This window comes from Mustelus asterias, unplaced genomic scaffold, assembly GCF_964213995.1.
Source record: "Mustelus asterias unplaced genomic scaffold, sMusAst1.hap1.1 HAP1_SCAFFOLD_195, whole genome shotgun sequence".
Lineage (NCBI taxonomy): Eukaryota > Metazoa > Chordata > Chondrichthyes > Carcharhiniformes > Triakidae > Mustelus > Mustelus asterias.
Genome location: NW_027590188.1, coordinates 680,173 through 704,543, shown reverse-complemented (window position 1 = coordinate 704,543; position 24,371 = coordinate 680,173). Strand labels below are relative to the sequence as shown.

At 45.0% G+C, this 24,371-nt stretch overlaps 1 protein-coding gene across 1 annotated transcript in view; it reads left to right on the top strand.

The window, feature by feature from the left end:
- Positions 1-24,371, top strand: part of LOC144485493 (NACHT, LRR and PYD domains-containing protein 3-like) — a 97,267-nt gene that overhangs the window by 47,190 nt on the left and 25,706 nt on the right. The window contains exons 8-10 of the mRNA XM_078203639.1: positions 2,388-4,125; positions 15,964-16,050; positions 23,266-23,436. Coding sequence (XP_078059765.1) covers positions 2,388-4,125; positions 15,964-16,050; positions 23,266-23,436 — 1,996 coding nt within the window. The remainder of the gene's footprint in view (positions 1-2,387; positions 4,126-15,963; positions 16,051-23,265; positions 23,437-24,371) is intronic.

Sequence of the window (24,371 nt, the reverse complement as noted above, 5' to 3'; positions counted from 1 at the left end):
TTTAAAGCCTTCCCAATCCTCTAATTCCCCACTAATCTTGGCTACTCTGTATGCATTGGTTTTTAATTTGATACTCTATCTCCTTAGTTATCCATGGCTGGTTATCCCTTTTCTTACATCCCTTCTTTTTCACTGGAATATATTTTTCCTGAATACTGAGAAAAATCTCCTTAAAAATCCTCTACTGTTCCTCAACTGTCCCACCAATTAGTCTGTTCCCAGTCTATATTAGCCAACTCCGCCCTCATCCTCTTGTAATCCCCCTTGTTCAAGCAGAGAACACTGGTTTGGGACCCTACTTTCTCACCCTCCATCTGTATTAGAAATTCAACCATATTGTGATCACTCATTCCAAGAGGATCCCTCACAAGGAGATCATTTATTTTACCTGTCTCATTACACAGGACCAGATCCAGGATAGCTTGCTCCCTCCAAGGTTCTGCAACATACTGTTCGAGGAAACTATCGCGACAGCATTCTAAGAACTCTTCCTCAAGTGCACCGCGTCCGACTTGAGTTGACCAATCAATGTGAAGGTTAAAATCCCCCATGATTATTGCTGTTCCATTTCTACATGCATCTGTTATTTGTTTGTTTATGGACCGCCCCACCTCGAAGTTATTATTTGGGAGCCTATAGACCACGCCCACCAGTGACTTTCTCCCCTTACTATTCCTTATCTCCACCCACATTGATTCCACATTATGTTTCTTGGAGCCTATATCGTCTCTCACTACCGCCCTGATGCTATCTTTAATTAACAGAGCTACCCCACCTCCTTTTCCTTCCTGTCTATCCTTCCGAATTGTCTGATACCCCTGGATATTTAGTTCCCAGTCCCGGTCACCCTGCAACCACGTTTCTGTAATGGCCACTAGATCATACCCATATGTACTGATTTCTGCTTTCAACTCATTCACTTTGTTTTGAATGCTACGTGCATTCAGGTAAAGTGTCTTTATGTTAGTCTTTCCTACCTGGACCCGATTTGTTAGTGCATTCCTTTGTTTGCATGCTCTGTCCCTTCCTATCACAGACTGGTTTTTCTTCCCCAGACCAACTCCTTGCACTGTGTTGACCACCTCCCTTCTCATGCTTGTCACCTTTTTTACTCTGCCTGAGGTTAGATTCCTGCCACCTTCTATACTCTCTGTTCTATTATGTGGTCTGAAAACTTTACTAACCTCTCCTGTGCTCTCGTCTCTTTTAACTAATTGAAAGTCCTCATCATTAATCTGCACTCCTACCCTCTCCTTTCCCTTTGATTTTCTAATTCTCCATTCCACTGAACCCTCCCCCCACTATTTAGTTTAAAGCCCTATCTACAGCCCTAGTTATACGATTCGCCAGGTCTCTGGTCCCAGCACGATTCAGATGAAGACCATCCCATCGGAACAGGTCCCCTCTTCCCCAATACTGGTGCCAATGTCCCATGAATTCAAACCCATTCCTCCCACACCAATCTTTGAGCCACGCATTTACCTCCTTAATCTTATTGACCCTGTGCCCATTCGCTCGTGGCTCAGGTAGTAATCCAGAGATTATTACCTTTTTTGTTCTGCTTTTCAATTTACATCCTAGCTTTTCATATTCCCTGAGCAGAACCTCAGTTCCTGTTCTTCCTATGTCATTGGTACCTACGTGGACCACGACAACTGGGTCTTTACCCTCCCACTCCAAGTTCCTCTGCAGCCCAGATTAGATATCCTGAACCCGAGCACCAGGCAGGCAACACAACCTTCGGGATTCTCGATCCTGGTCACAGAACAGTGTCAATGCCCCCAACTATACTATCCCCAATTACCACTACATTTCTTTTTTCTCCCCCCACTTGAATGGCTCCCTGTACCACGGTGCTGTGGTCAGTTTGCTCATCCTCCCTGCATTCCCTGTTCCCGTCCACACAGGTAGCGAGAGTCTCGAACCTGTTGGACAGGTTCAGGGACTGAGGCTCTGGTAACACTACTCCCTGGATCTCTCTACGTGCCTCACTCGCAGCCACACCCTCTTGTCCCTGACCACTGTCTGAATTCAAGGTAGTTTTTCTAAGGTGTGTTACTGCCTCCTGAAACATAGCGTCCAGGTAACTCTCCCCCTCCCTGATGTGTCGCAGTGTCCGAAGCTCAGAATCCAGCTCATCAACCCTGAGCCGGAGTTCCTCAAGCAACCAACACTTAGTGCAGACATGCTCACTGGGAACCACAGTGGGGTCCACCAGCTCCCACATCAAGTGAGGATATGAAAATTTTCTCAGCTTTTGTTCACTTTCAAATGAGATTTCCATTAACATTTTAATGAATTAAATCTATGTTTTCAGCAAAGTGGTCTTGAGAAGTTACTTATTAACGCCAATAACAATAAACATTTTCTCTCTGTTCTACTTGAAGATGTTCAACAGAAACACAAGGAGACACTCCGGGTACAAACTCAAACACTGAGAGTGAACACTATCCTCATAAAGGAGAAGGTTAAGATTTTCCAGCTGGTTGGTCGATACGCTGAGCTCACGGTTATTTCTACTGTTCGAGATTGGATACTTGTCGAACATGAACTGCTGGCAAGAGGCCGAGACCATGAAGAATGGAGAGAGAAACATCTCCGGAGAGAACTGGAAAAAATCCGAACTGATCAATTGTTTCAGAGCAGCTTTTCCCAGAGAAAATCCAAATCTGGGAATTCAGCAGCAGTGAGCGGAGTGCCGGGAATTGGAAAAACAACAATGGTACAAAAAATTGTTCATGACTGGGCCACTGGGAAAATATACCCACACTTTCAATTTGTTTTCAGTTTTAAATTCCGGGATTTGAACACTATTAACTGTAGAATAAACCTGAGGAATCTGATATTGGATCAGTATCCCTACTTTGGGAATATTCTGGGAGAGCTCTGGAAGAACCCAAAAGGATTGCTGTTTATATTCGATGGTTTGGATGAATTCAAGGACAGGATTGATTTTGCTGACAATCGGAGAAATACAGAACCTCAGTACATGTGCACAGATCCCGAATGCTGGTGTGAAGTGTCTGACATTGTGTACAGTTTAATACAGCACAAGCTGCTCCCAGGATGTTCAGTGTTAGTGACCAACCGCCCCACTGCATTACATTTATTGGAAAAGGCTGAGATCAGTGTCTGGGCTGAAATCCTGGGATTTGTTGGTGATGAACGGAAGGAATATTTCAACAAGTGTTTTGAAGATCAGATGATGGCAGCAGCTGTTTTCAAACACGTGGAGGAGAACGAGATCCTGTACACCATGTGTTACAACCCTTCCTACTGCTGGATCCTTGGTCTGTCACTGGGTCCCTTCTTTACACAAAGAGACAGGAAACAGCAGCAAGTTCCCAAGACCATCACCCAACTATATTCCTACTATATTTACAACATTCTGAAAAACCATGGCCGAGAGATTGAAAACCCCCGTGATGTGTTACTGAAGCTTGGTGAGATGGCCTACACAGGAGTCTCCAAGAAGAAGATTGTGTTTAGAAATGGAGATTTGATTGAGTACAATCTACAATCTTCCCAGTTCCTGTCTGGGTTCCTGATGGAACTTTTGGAGAGAGATGAATCTGCCCAGAGTGTGGTTTACACATTCCCACACCTCACCATCCAAGAGTTTGTAGCTGCACTCTCACAATTCCTGACTCCAGATCCTGGGGAGATCGGGAAACTCCTCAGTGAAGCCCACAGTGAGGAAGATGGGCGATTTGAGATATTTCTCCGTTTTGTTGCTGGTCTGTCCTCCCCACAGTCAGCTCGACCCCTGGTGGAGTTTCTGGGTCCATTTCTTCATCAAACAACCTGCCGAGTGATTGACTGGGTGAAGGAGCAGGTTGAAGGGCAGATTGGAGACACAGAGACTGAAACTGGGAAGAGGAAGCTCCTGAACACATTCCACTACCTGTTTGAGTCTCAGAATAAAGCACTGGCTCGGAACACAGTGGGATCTGTGGAAAAACTTTCATTTAGCGGATTGCAACTGACCCCGATTGACTGTGCGGTCCTGTCTCATGTCATTGGACTCTGTGATACAATAAAACACCTCGATCTGGAGCGATGCTACATTCAGTGTGAAGGGCTCCAGCGGCTGGGACCCATTCTGCACAAGTGTCAGGAGTTGAGGTAACTGTTTGGTCTGAGAGCGGATATTTTCATTGTTGAGAAGCCATTTCCTTTGTTCTAATAAAACAGAGGCATGTTCATTCGAGGACGTCAAGAGAGAAACAATGTCCAATGGTCACAAAGTGTGGGAGAATGGCACAAAGTAATAATGCTCATTTGAGAGCAGATGCAGATATGATGGGCCGATTGGCCTCCTTCTGAACCTGTAATAAATCTAGATTCTCTGATAAAACTACATCGTTTCAAGAAGGCAGATTCTCCTGGAATAGGCGTGGGCAATAAATGTTGGCAAAACCAGCGATGCCCACATTCCTTGAATGAATAAAAACATTATTGGGATGAATTTTAAATAATTAGAGCTGTAAAGGCCTCCCTCCAAAATCTGAAAAAGGATCATTCCCTCTCCCAACAGAAACCATCTGATTCTGTACGATGCGATACAGAAATTAGTTTCTCTTGTTCGGTACAGCTTACAGTTTGTGTTTAATTATGATCAGGATTATTTTCCTGCGCTCTACCTGTGTTATGTATTACAGTCGGTGTGTGTTATATTGGGACAATGTCCCTTTATAAGTCACGTGATCACTGGTGACATCATCAGTTCGGGTTGCTTTCTGAATGCCTGCGTTGCGCTGCCTCTACTGGCAGCCTCTGTGAACTCCGTCTTGCTTCTTGGACTAACTGGTTGTAACTGAAACTCAGTGCTTCTATCATTCATTGTGGGCCTCTGAATAGAAGCAACCATTTCTTTAAACCTCTATAACTCTTACAACGTCGTAAACCTTAAATTAAAATGTAGGGACAGTTTAAATTGAAACCAAAAACCCACAGGCGGGCAGCTTTGTTTAACATGAAGTGAAATTAAAGTTTTGGCCCTTTCTGAGCTCACAAGCACAGAAACACAAATTAAACTTAAACTCATGAATTACTGTGTAATGCCCACAAACACAAACTATTACATAACAGTGAAGCCCAAGATGCTGTTTTCTTTATTAATTGCTACCTACACTTGCCCTGCCAATGGCAATGATCGATGCACACATGTGTTCAGTCCCTCTGATCCTGCAATCCGTGAACAATTCTACCGATTATTTTATATTGCTTCCTCATGTGCATGTTTCCTGAAAGTATCACCTCACCCGTCTCTGCATTGAACTTAATCTGCCATCTATCTGTACACTCCACCATAGTCTGTTTTTCAGTCCCAAGCTCTCCTCACAGTTTACAATGCCTCAAACTGTTCTGTGATCAACAAACTTTGAAATTTTCCTCGAGACTGCAAACCATAGAAACCCTACAGTGCAGGAAGAGGCCATTCGGCCCATTGAGTCTGCACCGACCACAATCCCACCCAGGCCCTACCCCCTTATCCCTACATGTTTTACCCTCTAATCCCTGTAACCTACACATCTCAGGACACTAAGGAGCAATTTTAGCATGGCCAATCAACCTAACCCGCACATCTTTAGACTGGGAGGAAACCGGAGCACCTGGAGGAAACCCACGCAGACACGAGGAGAATGTGCAAACTCCACACAGTGACCCAAGCCGGGAATCGAACCCAGGTCCCTGGAGCTGTGAAGCAGCAGTGCTAACCACTGTGCTACCGTGCCGCCCAAACACCCAAATCATTCATATATATCTGGAAAAAGCAAGGATCCCAATACCAACCGCTAGGGTTCTCCATTACCGACATCCTCCAGCCTTGAAAATATCCATTACTCTTTGTTCATCCAATTTTGTATCCACGTTGCTACTTTCCCATTTATTTTATGAGCTTATGCCACAAGTCTGTTGTGTCACTGCATCAGATGATTTTTGAATATCCATGTGCACCACATCAACAGCAGAACCATCATTGACCCTTTCTGTTGCTTCCTCCAGTTCACAGCAATATAAAGCCAGTCGAAAACGGCATTTTTTTTTAACCAACCAATGAATTTAGTTTCCTCTGTGTCGCTATTAGATTCACCATTTCCCTTTTGAACTCAGCGTGGGCCGGCTCAGAGTAGCTGAATGATCAACTGACCCTCCAACCCTCAGCTAAGTTTAACACTACTGCTCCAGGCTGGAGCCGCAGACTTGACTAAATTGGATTGACCCACTCTTTTCGGTTGTGGTTACGACCTCCTGGCCCTCTCTTCATCCACTCCAACAAACTGAGATAGCTGGGAATTAAACCCGTATCAACTGCTTGGAAAGCAACTATGCTCGCTATGATATCACCATCATTGCATTTAGTGACTCCTGTGGTGTAGGTGCACCCACAGTGCTGTGAAAAAGAGAATCCCAGGACTTTGACCCAGTCACTGTGAAGGAACGGCGATATCTTTCCAAGTCAGGATGATGTGTATCTTGAAGGGAACTTCCAGGTGGAGATGTTTCCATTTATCTGCTTGTCCTTCTCGGGATAGAAATCACAAGTTTGGAAGGTGCTGTGTAACGGGCCATTGGGAGTTGTTGCACTGCATCTTGTAGATGGTACACACTGCTAGCTCTGTACCTCTGTGGTGGATGGAATGAATGTTGAAGGTGATGGGTGGAGAACCAGTCAACAAGCAGAGTTATCCTGGATGGTGGCGAGCTTCCTGAATCTTGAGCTGCACTCATGCAGACAAGTGGATGGTATTCAATCAAATTCCTGACATGTGTCTTGTAGATGGTGGAAATGTTTTCGGAAGTGAGGAGGTGGGTTACTCTGTGCAGAAATCCTGGCCTTTAACCTTCTCTTATAGCCACAGTATTGATCTGGCTCATCTGCTTCTGATCAATGGTAACACCCAAGATGTTGATAGTTGGGGATTCATGGGGATGATAATCCCATTGAATGTAAAGGGATATGACTGTATTCTCTCTTGGTGGAAATAGTCATCGCCTGGGACTTCTCAGCCCTTCCCTTGTTCAAGCCTTGCTAAATATGGACAGGTCCTGCATCACTATCTCGCGGAGTTGAGAATGGTGCTGAACGTTGTACAGACATCAGCAAACATCTCCACTTCTGACCTGATGATGGAGGAAATGTAATTGATGAAGTTGCTGAAGATGGTTGGGCCTTAGGCACTCCCCTGAGAAATTCCTGCTGTGATTTCCTGGAGATGAGATGACCCTCTCTTCATCCACTCCGACAAACTGAGATAGCTGGGAATTAAACCCGTATCAACTGCTTGGAAAGCAACTATGCTCACAATTATATCACCGGCATTGCATTTAGTGACTCCTGTGGTGTAGGTGCACCCACAGTGCTGTGAGAAAGAGAGTTCCAGGATTTTGACCCAGTCACTGTGAAGGAACGGTGATATATTTCCAAGTCAGGATGGTGTGTATCTTGGAAGGGAACTTCCAGGTGGTGATGTTTCCATTCATCTGCTGCCCTTGTCCTTCCAGGGATAGAAATCACAGACTGGACAGTGCTGTGTAACGAGCCATGGTGAGTTGTTGCACTGCATCATGCAGATGGTCCAACAGCCACAACTAACTTCCTTTGTGCTGGTATTACTCCAATCGGCAGATAGTTTTCATAGAAAGAAATCATAGAAACCCTACAGTGCAGAAAGAGGCCACTCGGCCCATCGAGTCTGCACTGACCACAATCCCACCCAGGCCCTACTTCCATATCCCGACATATTTACCCACTAATCCCTCTAATCTACGCATCTCGGGACACTCGGGGCAATTTTTTTAGCATAGCCAATCAAACTAACCCGCACATCTTTGGACTGTGGGAGGAAACCGGAGCATCCGGAGGAAACCCACGCAGACACGAGGAGAATGTGCAAACTCCGCACAGACAGTGACCCGAGCCGGGAATCGAACCCAGGTCCCTGGAGCTGTGAAGCAGCAGTGCTAACCACTGTGCTACCGTGCTGCCCATTTCTAATTTCCATTGACTTCAGTTTTTCTCTGGCTCCTTTTTGCTACATGTGGCCATATTCTGCCTTGATGTCAAGGGCAGACACTCTCCCCTCTCATCCTGAGTTCAGCTCTGCTGTCCGTGTTTGCATCAAGGCTGTAATGAGGTAGGGGGCTGAGTGACCCTGAGTAAGCACAAGCTTCAAGTCAGATAGCAGGTCATTGCTAATTAAGTGTCACTTGTTAGTCTCGTGAGCCTTCCATTACTCTGCTGATGATCGAGAGTAGACTGATGGGGTGGTAAATGGACAGATTGGATTTGTTCTCTCCTTTTTGTTTACGGTCAGATCTGGACAATTTCCCACTATTTTGGGTAAACATCAGTGTTGTAGCTCAACTGGAACAGCTTGGCGAGGAACAGAGCAGCTTCTGGAGCAGTAATCTTCAGTACAGTTTCTGGAATGTTGTCAAGATCTGTGGTCTTTGCCGTATCCATTATCTTTAACTATTTCTTGACATCATGTGGGGTGAATGGAATGAGCTGATATCTGTGATGCTGGGGACCTCTGGATGGTTCAGCTACTGAAGTTAGTTACTAATATTTGAACCATATCTTTTGTACTGATGTGCGAGTCTCCTCCGTCATGAGGGTGGGATATTTGTGGAACCTCCTCCTTCTGTTGTTTCATCGTCCACTATCATTCACAGCTAAATGTGGCAGGACTGCAGAGCTTACATCTGAGCCGAGGAAACCAGAATTTCCTGAATGAGGAAACCTGCTGCTGGAAAATCTCAGTCAAACTGTCAGTGATATGAAACAGGATTTTCGGATAATCCTTTTCCTATGTGAGGATCTACCGGGAAGAGGGAACTCCCGGTAATTCCCAGAGATAGAACACGAGCCATACCTGCAGAAAATGTAGAGCCTGTTTACTGTGGAATGTAGCGGGAGACACCCCTCCCCTATAAACTAATCAAACAGAAATATTTCAACTTTCTAATGGGAGAATAATCTTTCCTGGTTGTATCAAATCTAGGGGATGGATCTTAAAGCAACAGTTAGCACAGTTTCACACTTTAACTCACCCTGAGATATTATACAGATGATATAATGTCAATAGTTAAGCACAGGGAATCCCGAGCGATCCACTCTCACAGCTTTATCATTTAACCCTCAGTAAAATGTACAATTCTCATAAAATCCTGGATTTATGTAACAGCAGAAATGATTTGAATTTCTGGAAACTTAGCAGGGTCAGTGAGATTCAGGAGGGTAATTCTGATGATCAGGAAATGAGACCAGAATGTGGGACATGTTTAAAAATTACTTGCTTGTTCACAGGATGTGGGCATCACCTCCTCGAGGGGCCATTAGCAGTGGGAAATAAATGCTGGTCTAGCCAGCGACACCCATATCCCATGGACAATTAAACAAAATATACATTTTGAGAGGTGTAAAACTGGTTTCCCCCAGTAGGCAAACCAGTGAGAGTGAATTGTTCAATTGTTTCAATGCTGACTATTGCCTTTTCCATTCAACAGAAAGGATTTGATATTTGATTTAATATTGTCACATTTATGAGTGCCAAAGCATACCGTACATAGGTACAAAACTACAGCGGTTCAAGAAGGCAGATTCTCGTGGGCAAATAGGCATCGGCAATAAATGTTGGCAAAACCAGCGATGATCACGTTCCTTGACTGAATAAAAGCATTATTGGGATAAATTTTAAATAATTAGAGGTGTAAAGGCCTCGTTACAAAATTTAAAAAAAGGATATTTCACTCTCCCAACAGAAACCATCTGATTATGTATGATGCCAGAAGGAAATTTGTTTCTCTTGTGTTCGGTACAGCTGACAGTTTGTGGCTAATTATTGTCAGGATTATTTTCCTGCACGCTGCCTCTGTTATGTATTATAGTTGGTGTGTGTTTTATCGGGACAGTGTCCTTTTATAAGTCATGTGATAACTGGTAACATCAGTCAGGGTCGCAGTGGAGGTTCAGTCTTGTATTAAACCTCAGTGTGCAGTTATGAAAAGAAACCTCCCTTAGGTTACAGCAGCCCACGCTGTTTCTGTTCCATGGTTCTGACTGCAGCCTCATAAAACCTGAATCACTCGCTGTGTTTAAAAAAATAGCTTTATTCACACTGTATTTGCATCTTTTGCAAATCACTTTAAATCTTGTTGTTGATCCTTGTCCGAGCAGCAACATTTTGATTTGCTCCCTGTTCTCTACAGCACCATCGCTATTTTGAACATTTCTATCAAATGTCCTCTCAGCATTCTTCCTTCCAAGGTGAACAACCTCTCCTATCGATCCTCGTGTCTGAAGTTTCACATCCCTGTAGCCAATCTTTTAAACATGTTCAGCGCTCTCTCCAATGTGTTCTAAGCCTTCCTAAAGTATGACGCACTGAACTGAGATCTAACTGATGTCTTTTGCAGGTTCAGCACAGCCTCCTTGCTCTTGTACTCTATGCCCCTATTGACAATGTTATGATCCCAGCTGATTTCTGGACAGTCAGGTCGAAGAGCAGAAACCCGGCTCAGTAAATCATAACTTTTATTTATTGTTTTATTATTTAGAAATGTAGATGAACAGAATAACAAGGTAGGTGATTAACTTTTAACAAAAGAATAAAACCTTTGTTAAAAAAATAACTGCAATGCCCCACCCCATCTAACTTCACAGATGTCTGCAGATCTGTAAGGATGACACGAGTTACAAAATAGATCTTATGTTTTAATGTTCCCAGTAAGTACACAGTTAATGTAAACCAACAATCCACCTGTGGTTCAGATATACCACTCTCTGAAACTCAGTGACAGATACCACCCAAAGTAACTTCAGTGGATTCTTCTTCAAATCCCCCCAAATGTTTGTAACAATGTGAGAAACCCGTCTCACTGGGACTGATGCTTCCGCTCCAGAAGCTCCACTCGAGAAACAAAAGCAGCTTTTGGAATCTTTTCAATGCTTTCTCTCAGGTGCCTTCACCAAGGATCCCTGTCCAATATTTCAAAGTTTCCTTTCATTATTCCTCCATACTCAGCCGTGCCAACAGACACCAGCGCCTCATAGTCTGTATGAAGGTGTCACCAACTTTAGGAATATATCAGATATCTGGATTCTCGTGAGCAAACTTTACAATGTCTGCATCTCGCAGCTCTGTCTTTAACTGGGAACCTCTCTCTGCTCCTCTCTTTAACTTCGGGAGCAGTCGCTAGTTCAGATTCAGGTTTTTTTTGTCTCTTTGACTTCTGTCTTCCTGGAACTCCTCTTTTCCTCCTTGGTTTCTGACGGTGATTTATCTTGTGGGTCCTGCTTTCTGAGTCCCTGCATTGCCCTGCCTCTCCTGGCAGCCTCTGTGAACTCCATCTTGCTTCTTGGGTTAACTGGTTGTAACTGAAACTCAGTGTTTCTATCATTCATTGTGGACTTCTGAATATAAGCAACCATTTTTTTAACCTCTATAACTCTGACAATGTCGTAAACCTGAAATTAAAATGCAGGGACACAAAAAACCCGCAGGCAGGCAGCTTTGTTTAACACGAAGTGAAATTAAAGTTTTGGCTCTTTCTTAACACACAAGCACAGAAACACAAATTAAACTTAAACTCATGAATTATTATCTGATGCCTACAAACATAAACTATTTCACAGCAGTAAAGCCCAAGATGCTGTATTCTTTATTAACTGCTGCCTACACTTGCCCTGCTAACGGCAATGATCAATGTACATATACGTCCAGTCCCTCTGCTCCTGCACTCTGTTAACTATTCTACCGATTATTTTATATTCCTTCCTCATGTGCATGTTACCAGAAAGTATCACCTCACCCGTCTCTGCATTGAACTTAATCTGCCACCTATCTGTACACTCCAATATTGTCCGTTTTTCAGTCCCAAGCTCCCCTCCTCACAGTATCCGATGCCTCAAAGGTTTCTGTGATCAACAAACTTTGACATTTTCCTCGAGACTGCAAATACCTAGATCATTCATATATATCAGGGAAAAGCAAGGATCCCAATACTGACCTCTCGGGTTCTCCACTACCGACATCCTCCAGCCTGAAAAATATCCATTACTCTTTGTTCATCCAATTTTGTATCCACGTTGCTACTTTCCCAGTTATTTTATGAGCTTATGCCACAAGCCTGTTGTGTCACTGCATCAAATGATTTTTGAATATCCATGTGCACCACATCAACAGCAGAACCATCACTGACCCTTTCTGTTGCTTCCTCCAATTCACAGCAATATAAAGCCAGTCGAAAATGGCATTTCTTTTTAACCAACCAATGAATTTAGTTTCCTCTGTGTCGCTATTAGATTCACCATTTCCCTTTTGAACTCAGCGTGGGCCGGCTCAGAGTAGCTGAATGATCAACTGACCCTCGGACCCTCAGCTAAGTTTAACACTACTGCTCCAGGCTGGAGCCGCAGACTTGACTAAATTGGATTGACCCACTCTTTTCGGTTGTGGTTACTGCCTCCTGGCCCTCTCTTCATCCACTCCAACAAACTGAGATAGCTGGGAATTAAACCCGTATCAACTGCTTGGAAAGCAACTATGCTCATTATTATATCACTGTCATTGCATTTAGTGACTCCTGTGGTGTAGGTGCACCCACAGAGCTGTGAGAAAGAGAGTTCCAGAATGTTGGCCCAGTCACTGTGAAGGAACGGTGCTATATTTCCAAGTCAGGATGGTGTGTATCTTGGAAGGAAACTTCCAGGTGGTGATGTTTCCATTCATCTGCTGCCCTTGTCCTTAGGGATAGAAATCACAAGTTTGGAAGGTGCTGTGTAACGAGCCATTGGGAGTTGTTGCACTGCATCTTGTAGATGGTACACACTGCTCGCTCTGTACCTCTGTGGTGGATGGAATGAATGTTGAACGTGGAGCACTAGTCAACAAGCAGAGTTATCCTGGATGGTGGCGAGCTTCCTGAATCTTGAGCTGCACTCATGCAGACAAGTGGATGGTATTTAATTAAATTCCTGACGTGTCTTGTAGATGGTGGAAATGTATTTGGAAGTCGGGAGGTGAGTTACTCTGCGCAGAGTTCCTGGCCTTTAATCTTCTCTAAAATCCACAGTAATGATATGTCTAGTCTGTTTCTGGCCAATGGTAGCATCGAAGGTGCTGATAGTCAGGATTCAGGTGATGATAATCCCATTGAATGTGAAGGGAGATGATTGTATTCATTCTTGGTGGAGATGGTCATCGCCTGGCACTTGTCAGCCTTCCTTGAATATTGTTCAAGCCTTGCTAAATATGGACAGGTCCTGCATCACTGTCTTGCGGAGTCGAGAATGGTGCTGAACGTTGTACAGACATCAGCAAACATCTCCACTTCTGACTTTATGATGGATGAAATTTAATTGATGAAGTAGCTGAAGATGGTTGGGACGAGGGCACTTTCCTGAGAACTTCCTGCTGTCATTTCCTGGAGATGAGATGACCCTCTCTTCACACACTTCAACAAACAGAGATATCTGGGAATTAAACCTGTATCAACTGCTTGGAAAGCAACTATGCTCACAATTATATCACTGGAATTGCATTTAGTGACTCCTGTGGTGTAGGTGCACCCACAGTGCTGTGAGAAAGAGAGTTCCAGGATTTTGACCCAGTCACTGTGAAGGAACGGTGATATATTTCCAAGTCAGGATGGTGTGTATCTTGGAAGGGAACTTCCAGGTGGTGATGTTTCCATTCATCTGCTGCCCTTGTCCTTCCAGGGATAGAAATCACAGACTGGACAGTGCTGTGTAACGAGCCATGGTGAGTTGTTGCACTGCATCATGCAGATGGTCCAACAACCATAACTAACTTCCTTTGTGCTGGTGTTGCTCCAACCGGCAGATAGTTTTTTTTCTCTCATTTCCATTGACTTCAGTTTTTCTCTGGCTCCTTTTTGCTACATGTGGTCATATTCTGCCATGATGTCAAGGGCAGACACTCTCATCTCACATCCTGAGTTCAGCTCTGCTGTCCGTGTTTGCATCAAGGCTGTAATGAGGTAGGGGACTGAGTGACCCTGAGTAAGCACAAGCTCAGAGTCAGCGAGCAGGTCATTGCTAATTAAATGCTGCTTGATAGTCTCGATGACGCCTTCCTCTGTTGGTGATTGAGAGGAGACTGATGGGGTGGTAAATGGACAGATTGGATGATTTGTTTCCTTTTTGTTTACGGTCATATCTGGGCAATTTCCCACTATTTTAGGTAAACATCAGTGTTGTAGCTCTACTGGAACAGCTTGGCGAGGAACAGAGCAGCTTCTGGAGCAGTAATCTTCAGTACAGTTACTGGAATATTGTCAAGATCTGTGGTCTTTGCAGTATCCATTATCTTTAGCTATTTCTTGACATCATGTGGAGTGAATCGAATTCTCTGATAAATATCTGTGATGCTGGGGACCTCTGAACGGTTTAGCCACTGAAGTTAGTTACTAATATTTGAGCCATATCTTTTGCACTGATGTATTAGTTGTCTCCGTCATGAGGATGGGATATTTGTGGAGCCTCCTCCTTCTGTTGTTTCATCATCCACTACCATTCACAGCTAAATGTGACAGGACTGCAGAGCTTACATCTGAGCCGAGGAAACCAGAATTTCCTGAATGAGGAAACCTGCTGCTGGAAAATCTCCAGTCAAACTGTCAGTGATATGAAACTGGGTTTGCGGATAACCCTTTCCCTGGGCGGCACAGTAGCACAGTGGTTAGCACTGCTGCTTCACGGCTCCAGGGTCCCGGGTTCGATTCCCGGCTCGGGTCACTGTCTGTGCGGAGTTTGCACATTCTCCTCGTGTCTGCGTGGGTTTCCTCCGGGTGCTCCGGTTTCCTCCCACGGTCCAAAGATGTGCGGGTTAGGTTGATTGGCCAGTTTAAAAATTGCCCCTTAGAGTCCTGAGATGCGTAGATTAGAGGGATTAGCAGGTAAATATGTGGGGGTAGGGTCTGGGTGGGATTGTGATCGGTGCAGACTCGATGGGCCGAATGGCCTCCTTCTGCACTATAGGGTTTCTATGATTCAATGTGAGGATCGACTGGAAGTAAGAACTCATGGTAATTCCCGGAGATAGAACACGAGCCAGACCTGCAGAAAATGTAGAGCCTGTTTACTGTGGAATGTAGCGGGAGACACCCCTCCCCTATAAACTCATCAAACAGAAATATTTCAACTTTCTAATGGGAGAATATTCTTTCCTTGTTGTATAAAATTTAGGGGATGGACCTTAAAGCAACAGTTAGCACAGTTTCACACTTTAACTCGCCCTGAGATATTATACAGATGATACAATGTCAATAGTTAAGAAGCACCGGGAATCCCGAGCGATCCACTCTCGCAGCTTTATCATTTAACCCTCTGTGAAATGTACAATTCTCATAAAATCCTGGATTTATGTAACAGCAGAAATGATTTGAATTTTTGGAATCTTGGCAGGGTCAGTGAGATTCAGGAGGGTAATTCTGATGATCAGGAAATGAGACCAGAATATGGGACATGTTTAAACGTTACTTGCTTGTTCACAGGATGTGGGCATCACCTCCTCTAGGGGCCATTAGCAGTGGGAAATAAATGCTGGTCGAGCCAGCGACACCCATATCCCATGGACAGTTAAACAAAATATACATTTTGAGAGGTGTAAAAGAGTTAATTGTTCATCATTTTTCAATGCTGACTATTGCCTTTTCCATTCAACAGAAAGGGCTTGATATTATTTGATTTAATATTGTCACATTTATTAGTGCCAAAGCATACCGTACATAGGGAAAGAAAGGAAAGAGTCCAGAATGCAGTGTTACAGTCACAGCTGGGGTGCAGAGAAAGATCAACTTGGATGAGATATAATATCGTAACTTGAATCAGGTCACCACTCGTGCTAAGTTTCTGACACAAAAATAGATCCAGCTATTTTTCCTGCTGAACATTAATCTGAATTTAATGTGTTTCTCACTTTCTCCATTTAGTCTGTTTCGCAATAAAGTGGGAGATTCAGGAGTGAAACTAGTGTCTGCGGCTCTGAGGAATCCAGAATGTAAAATACAGAAACTGGAGTAAGTATCAGACTGTGTGAGATTGTGTTAATAATCAGTGGATGTCTGACACTGTAAATTATTATCAGTGTCAGTAATCGTGTCATTAATAACCATTCCACATCATTCCTGTCAGTATTCGTGTTAAACACCACGGATTTACTCTGATTCCTGAAATCTTTCTCTCTCTGATCTCCAGTTTGGAGAGTAACAGCCTCAGATATTCTCACCTCTGCTCTCAGTACAAACCAGTCAGTGATGTGTCTGAACCTGAGTTACAATAATGCGAGATTCAGGAGTGAAATAATTAACTAATCATTTATAATTATTCTCAAATCCATTCATGAGAATAAAAAAGATGGACAAAACAATTAAATGTTTATAGAATTCCCAGATATGGCTGGTCGCATGTTCAATTTAGTTTAATTTGTCATTCAGATTATAGATGTTTATGTCTGTCGGCTTCTCAGTTTGATTAAATGTAGAAAACTGCTGTATATCGGTAAGGCAGATTACAAACTACATGGAATTCTGATGAGTTTTATCCCGAGGGATCCACTCTCAAATTTACGTTAAATGGAGCTTAAGGAGCATCTGAAAAGAGAATGCAGAGATGGAGGTGGGGAGGGTTATGAAGAGAATTCCAGAGCTGACAGCCCAGCAGTTCAAGGCACAGCTCAGCTGGCAATGGCAATAATCACAGTGCAGAATAGTCTGAATGATGTCCCTATCAATAATGGACATTGTTTTTAAGAACACAAATAATGATACTAAATATACCATTGCTATCAGTATTCGTGTTATTAAAAACACTACCCGCTATTAGTAGACACAAAATAAGCTTGGGAGCAAAGTTGGAGACTATGAAATAAAAGAGACAAAGGCAGCCTGGATATGAAGTTATCTGAGTGACAGGAAACAGGCAGGAGAGGTGAACTGTACCTTTTCATTTATCGGAAGCTGACAGTGGCTTTCCCCAGCAACCAGTACTGTGTTACTCCGACTAATTTTCTTTACATGTACTACCAAATGAGACTTGGATTTATCTAAAGATGAGATGTGAAGCTCCAGCACATGGCCACCAGACCACAGAGCGGACGCAGCATATGATAGACCGAGCTCAATCACACCAAAACCAATGGATCAGATCAAAGATCTGCTGTCTTGCCATATCCAGTCATAACTAGTGTTAGACATGCCACAAAATGTTGGACATGCCGGTTACATTAGGTGACACGGTGGCACAGTGGTTCGCACTGCTGCCTCACAGCGCCAGGGACCAGGGTTCAATTCCGGCCTTGGGTGACTTGATGTGTAGAGTTTGCACATTCTCCCAGTGTCTGTGTGGGTTTCCTCTGGGTGCTCCAATTTTCTCCCACAGTCCAAAGATGTGCAGGTTCGGTTGATTGGCGATGCTAAGTTGTCCCTTGGTATCTCAGGGTGTGTAGGTTACGGGGATTAGTGGGCCATATATGTGGAGTTACAGAGATAGGGCCTGGATATGATATTCTTTCAAAGAATTGGTGAAGACTCGATGGGCCAAAGGGCCTCCTTCTACACTGTGGGAATTCTATGATTCTATAAACATGCCACAAGAATTCCATCATTACTGATGAGGGAACCCAGAGCATCAGTGCCATCTTCAGCCAGAAGTGCTGAGTAGAATGATTAATCTCGGCCTCCTCCTGAGGTCCCCAACATGACAGATGACCATTTGATTCACTGCATGTGAGGTAAAGAAATGACTGAAGGCACTGCATGCTGCAAACTCTGTCAGCCTGGCTGTACCCCAGCAATGGTACTGAAGAATTGTGCTCCATAACTAGCCATTCCCCTAGCCAAGCTGTTCCAGTACAGCTACAACACTGGATCTAACGGACAATGTGGAAAAAAACAGGGCAAATCCAATCTGATGAATTGCTGCTCCATCAGTCTGCTCTTGAACGTCAGAAAAGTGTCATCCTTCCAGTGCCTCATGAACATCACTGCAGGAGTTCCTGAGGGTGATGTCCAAAGCCCAACCACCTTCAATTGCTTTATCAATGTCCTGCCTTCCATTATAATGTCAGAAGTGAGGATGATCACTAATGATTGCACAATGCTCAGTACTGTTCACAATTCCTCAGAGACTGAAGCAGTCCATGCCCATAAACAGCAAGACCTGAACAAAACAGAAAATGCTGGAAAGGCTCAGCATGTCTGACAGCTTCTGTGGAGAGAGAACAGATAACCCTTCGAATCTGGATGACTCTTCGACAGAGCTAGCGTCTTAAGCTCTGAAGAACGTTCAGGCTGAACCTGATAAATGGCAAGTAATGTTTCACTGCACAAATGCCAGGCAAGGACCATCTCCAGCAGACGGGAATCTAACCATATTCCCTTTACATTGAATGGCAGCACCATCGCTGAATCCTCAACCATCAACATCCTGAGTGGTGGGGGCGCACTGGGACCATTGAACAGACACTGAACTGTAAACACTATGGCTCCAAGGGTAGATCACAGTCTGGGAATTCGGAGATGAGGAACTCGCCTCCTGTCTCCCAAATTTTTCCCACCATCTCCAAGACACAAGTCAGCAGTGTGATGGAATCCGCTCATCTTGCTGGATTGACTGCAGCTTCAAAAACACTGAAGAAGCTCATCCATGGAAAATGAGCCCACTGGTTCAGCTGGCCATTCACCAAACTAAATATTGGCTGTCTCTACCACTGACGCACAGTGGCAGTATTTTACCACATACAAGGTGGAATGTAGCAGCTCACCAAGGTTCCTGAGCCAGCATCATCCAAACAGGCACTATCCATCACCGAGATGGCCAAGGATATCAGAAGGCTGGAACACCAACCAGCTTCAGATTTCTTTCCAAACCACACACCATTCTGACTTGGAATATATTGCTTTTCCATCACTGATGCGGGATCATAATCCCGGATGTCCCTTCCTAGCGGTTTTGTACCAGATGCTCTGCAGAATTTAAGAAGATGGCTCACCACCTCCTTCTCAAAAGCAATTGGGGATGGGCTGCAAGTGTTGGCATTGCCAGTGATACCATCATCCCTTGAAAGAATTAATAAAGACAAGCGCTACCCACTGTAGAGGTGGGTAATTGTGCCTGTGTGTAACCCAAACACAGTCACGGAAGAGAGAAAAAACAGCTGCGACAGGACAAATAGTGTGACCATTGCACAGGCCAGAGGAATTCTAAAGATAGATCTGGTGGAACTATTTAATATACTCAGCGAGGGTCTCAAATGTCCAGGTGTTGTGCTGTGTTCCATACAACCTGGATCTAGAGTGGAGAAGCTTTGAACAAAGTGTGATGCAATACAATGTTGACCAGATGCTTCATGATGAGGAACCCCATGGACCACAGGCCAGGGACATGGGATATGTGTCAGGGAGGATGGAGATTCAGTAATGCAGACATGTTTTCCAAGAACCTTAACTCACACAGCCATTCAGTGTAATAAATCTTCACCATCTCCAGCACTGTTGCTGTTTCTGTGAATGTTTTATAATTTCCCTGGAGCCGTCACGACATGAAACAAAGGTATTGGAATTGTATTGACCTGATTCAGTGCTGTATTTCCCATCTCACATTCCCAGTGAACTGTTAAAGACCCAGTAATATGGTGAGGGATTTTTTTAGTGGTGCTCCATCTCTGAATTTACTGAAAATACAGACATAACAAAGTGACCAGTAATAACAAAGTATAATCCTGTGAAACCCAAGGAAGCAACCCCACCATGACAACCACCGCCATCCCCGCACTTTCCGCTGAGCTGCAGGCAGCATCTTACCTCTCTCCTCTCCTCTGGGAATTTCGATGACCGTGGCCTTTGTCCTCGGATTTCCTGAGTCCTGGAAGGATCCGGCCAACTGCGGGTCCTCTGCACAGATGCTGGAGTTGTCTCTGTCATCATAGCTTCGTGAGGTGCTTGTGTCACAGTCGGAGCAGAAGGGGACCCACTGCCCACACCAGGGGCATCCTGAGAGGAGCCCCCGAATACTGCAGGCAGCCGCTCCTCTATCCATTCAGGGCAAACTGGACCCTCCCTGCTCAGCTGGGGAGGTCCTGACAGTTACTCCAGGCACATTTTCCCACCCCTCCCACAGCCCGTGTTCCACAGAGCTCATGGAGGTGGTGAGAACATGCAGGTTCATGTGTATTTCCTGTGGGTGAGAGGCTGGATGTGACTCTCCATGAAGGTCACCAATCTCTCTGTGGAGGATGCTATTTGTGCTCAGACCTGAGACATGGTAACACTGCTGGCCTGGATTGACTCCTCCATCCTTTGTGTATGGATACACACAGCCTTTGGAAACTCCACCGGATGTTAAAGTATCCTACGCTGCAGCTCCAGTATCTGCTGCATTGTTAAAGACTCCAGTCACATTTCATCTTCCTGAAGCTGACAATGACCTGTCCTCTCGAGAGTGTGAGTGAACTCAGCTATTGCTGCCTCCATCAGCTGCTCGGGTTTGTGTGTGCTCTCCTGTGCTGCCAGATTGTAACCCCTTTGCTAATCGTGAGAGACATTATCTGCTCTGGCGGACGTTATAGAGTATAATGTGACAATCCATCCTCTGACCCCTCCCCATCTTCAGAGCTACACGCCCGTCTCCCTCTCACCGCAGCTGTTGATTTGTGAGAGAGTGAAGAATGTTAGAGGGTAATACACATTCCAACATGTCCTGCAGACTGTTCCTAACCCAGAGCTCCGTGTGACCAATGGAAGACACACAAGCACCAGGTTTTGGACTCAGCAGCAGAGCCTCTCCTGTGCCCATCCATTCACTCACTCACTCTCTCTGGATCCACAACCCATCTCACCATCAGCGATTGCCCACCCAGCCTCCAGGTCTCCCAGCTCCAGCACTGCACCTTCCATTGGCATAAGGATGACACAATCCAGACACTGTCACTCTTGGCTCCTTCTCTGACGCTCTGTGCCCTCTTCTACAAGCACATAAATTTCCATTGTTACTCACCCATCAAAGACACACGCATTCCTGACGCTAATTTAGACTGCCCATCATGGGACCACCAGGATGGTCACTCAGTGTCGGCAGTGCAGCAGCCATCTCTGACTGACTCTTTACTCAGAGAGTGGTTGGGGTGTGGAATGGACTGCCTGCTGTCATAGTGAAGTCGGACACTTTAGGAACTTTCAAGCGGTTATTGGATAGGCAGATGGAGCACACTAGAATGATAGGGAGTGGGACATTGGACAACGCTCGGCACAACATCGTGGGCCGAAGGGTCTGCACTGTGCTGTACTGTTCTATGTCCTATGTTCCATGTAACCCTTCACAGAGAGGCTGACATGTTCCTGAAGATTGATGCTGCTGTCTGGACATTGCCAGTGTCTGGGTGGAGATGGTCTTTCCACAATTTCTCTTTCATCCTTATTCACATATCAGCCTGTAGGCTTAACGCTCACCTTGTCAGAACATATCAGATTATTCATCTTTTGCCTCATTGCAGCCACTGCTCAGACCCTTGGCAGTGTCTATCCAGACTTGCTTGTGTTGATGTGACAGGTCTCGTTCTCCAGTCCTGAGGGAACAGAACCTCCCTCCAAACCGAAATAGCCTTGAGAATTTCCAGGGAAGTGTCAGCGAATTGGGTTTAATCTGCCTTCTGCCATTTCAGCCCTTTGTTCATTAACCAGGGCTCCCTCACTGCTCCCTTCAGAGCCTTTAAAAGTGTTGCTGGCTGCCTTTAAATCTGGTGCCAGCTCTGCCAGAATTGTGCTGTCCCCTGCAGCCAGTGGTTAAGCTCTGGAATGCACAGGGATTTGGGGGAAGGTGGGGGAATGCCACTTAGTGAATTGCTCATTCGGAGAGTCAGTGCAGACACGATGGGCCGAGTGGCCTCCTTCTGCTCCCTAACAATACTGTGATTCTGCCTGTGCTGCCTGAGTGGACGGATTTCCCGAACCTGTCAGACATTTACTGTGCCCGTTCTGGCTCTGTGTGGAGTTGGTTAGTTCAGTTGGTTCGGTGTCTCCAGCGTGATGTAGAATGACGCTGTTGTTGAGGGTTTGGTTCTCGTACTGGCTGTGGGGTTAATGGAGTCCCAACTCTTCCCATATCCCCACGTTTACTCAGTTGTATCCCTGAAGTGACATGTACCAAATTGTGTCTCTTTCTATTGGAGAGATTTCATTGAGGACTGTGGCTACTAACACTGTCCACACGGCAACATCACCAACTTCCAGTTGAAATATCGATAACATTTTCAACCACTGTCTCCACAGAATTCTTACGGAGCACAATGAGGCCATTTGGCCCATCGTGTCTGCACCAGCTCACCAAATTGACATTCGAAATTCGTGTCATTCTCCAGACTTTTTGTCGTACCCATTTTCGTAGCTCATTGCCTATCTTCAAAAAATCATCTAATTCCTTTTTGACTGCTTCGATGCAGCCGACCTCCACCACACTTCCCGGCTGTGAATTCCAGACCCGAACCACTGGCAGTGTGAGAAAGGTTTCTGTCGCATCATCTTCAACCCCACCACACACTCCATTCCTGAGCCCCAGTTAGAATACTCACTGTCTCCATCTCCTGGTGTCCCTGTCTAACTGCACTCAGTTAGAATACTCACTGTCTCCATCTCCTGGTGTCTCTGTCTAACTGCACTCAGTTACCCCCCTCACTGTCTCCATCTCTGGTGTCTCTGTCTAACTGCAACCAGTTACCCCCCTCACTGTCTCCATCTCCTGGTGTCCCTGTCTAACTGCACTCAGTTACCCCCCTCACTGTCTCCATCTCCTGGTGTCTCTGTCTAACTGCACTCAGTTAGAATACTCACTGTCTCCATCTCCTGGTGTCCCTGTCTAACTGCACTCAGTTACCCCCCTCACTGTCTCCATCTCCTGGTGTCCCTGTCTAACTGCACTCAGTTACCCCCCTCACTGTCTCCATCTCCTGGTGTCTGTCTAAGTGCACTCAGTTAGAATACTCACTGTCTCCATCTCCTGGTGTCCCTGTCTAACTGCACTCAGTTACCCCCCTCACTGTCTCCATCTCCTGGTGTCTCTGTCTAACTGCACTCAGTTAGAATACTCACTGTCTCCATCTCCTGGTGTCTCTGTCTAACTGCACTCAGTTAGAATACTCATTGAATGTCCCGCGCTGTACATTATTATTGTTAATGATCTTATTCTTAAAAACACTGTGGATTTACCCTGATTCCTGTTATTTTTCTCTCTCTGATCTCCAGTCTCCGTGGTAACAATCTCACCGATTCTTGTGCCAAGGACCTGGCCTCTGCTCTCAGTGCAAACCGCTCACTGATAGATCTGGATCTGAGTTACAATAACCTGGGAGATTCAGGAGTGAAACTGCTGTCTGTGGCTCTGAGGAATCTGGAATGTCAAATACAGAAACTGTCGTAAGTAGCAGACTGTGTGAGATTGTGTTTATAATAACTGAATATTCAACAATATAATTTCACCACTGGTATTTGTATAAAAAACACTGCCCATTACTATTGGCGTCAGTTATGAATAAGGAAAACTGCTTTTCCTCTGACTCCTGTTGCTTCTCTCTCTGATCTCTGAGCAATGGGATGTCAGTCCCACAGATCCTTATGTTGAGGGAGTGGGGGAATAATGTTATGGTTCACCCTCTGAGGTCCAGTCATTGGCAACTGCAAACTGTATTGAATTTCTACCTTCGGGTGTGCTGACTCTCAGAATCCCCAACCTGATCCAGTCACATGACTTCATATTATAAGATCCGACAGCTTTGACAAATCAACAGAAAAGGCAATGAGGGACAATTCGCCTGGAGCAAAGGTCGCCAGTCACAAATCTGATAGGTTTGTGGTCACAGCACAGCTGAAGTAACATATAGTTTTGGTCACCTTAGGAACGTATTTTATAAACATTTGAGAAAATGTTGGCTTGAGTCTTTCATGGCATGCCAGGCTTATCTTATGAAAAAATATAGAAATTATTCGTCCGATACTCACTGCAATTGGGACGAACCACGGCTGATCATGGTCGGCAGGGTGGTAGAGCTGTTAGCACTGCTGACTCAGAGCGCCAGAGACCCGTGTCAATTCCGGCCTTGGGTGACAGATTGTGTGGAGTTTGCATGTACTCTCCGTGTCTGCGCAGGTTTCCTTCAGTTACTCCAGTTTCCTCCCACATGCCAAAGATGTGCACGCTAGTTTGAGCGGCGATGGTAAATTGACACTGAATGTCAGGGGGATTTGCAGAGTTAATATGTAGGGTTACTGTTATAGGGCCTGGGCGGGATTGTTGTTAGTGAAAGATTGATGGGCCGAATGGCCCACAGCTTGTCTGGACTTGCAGAATCTCA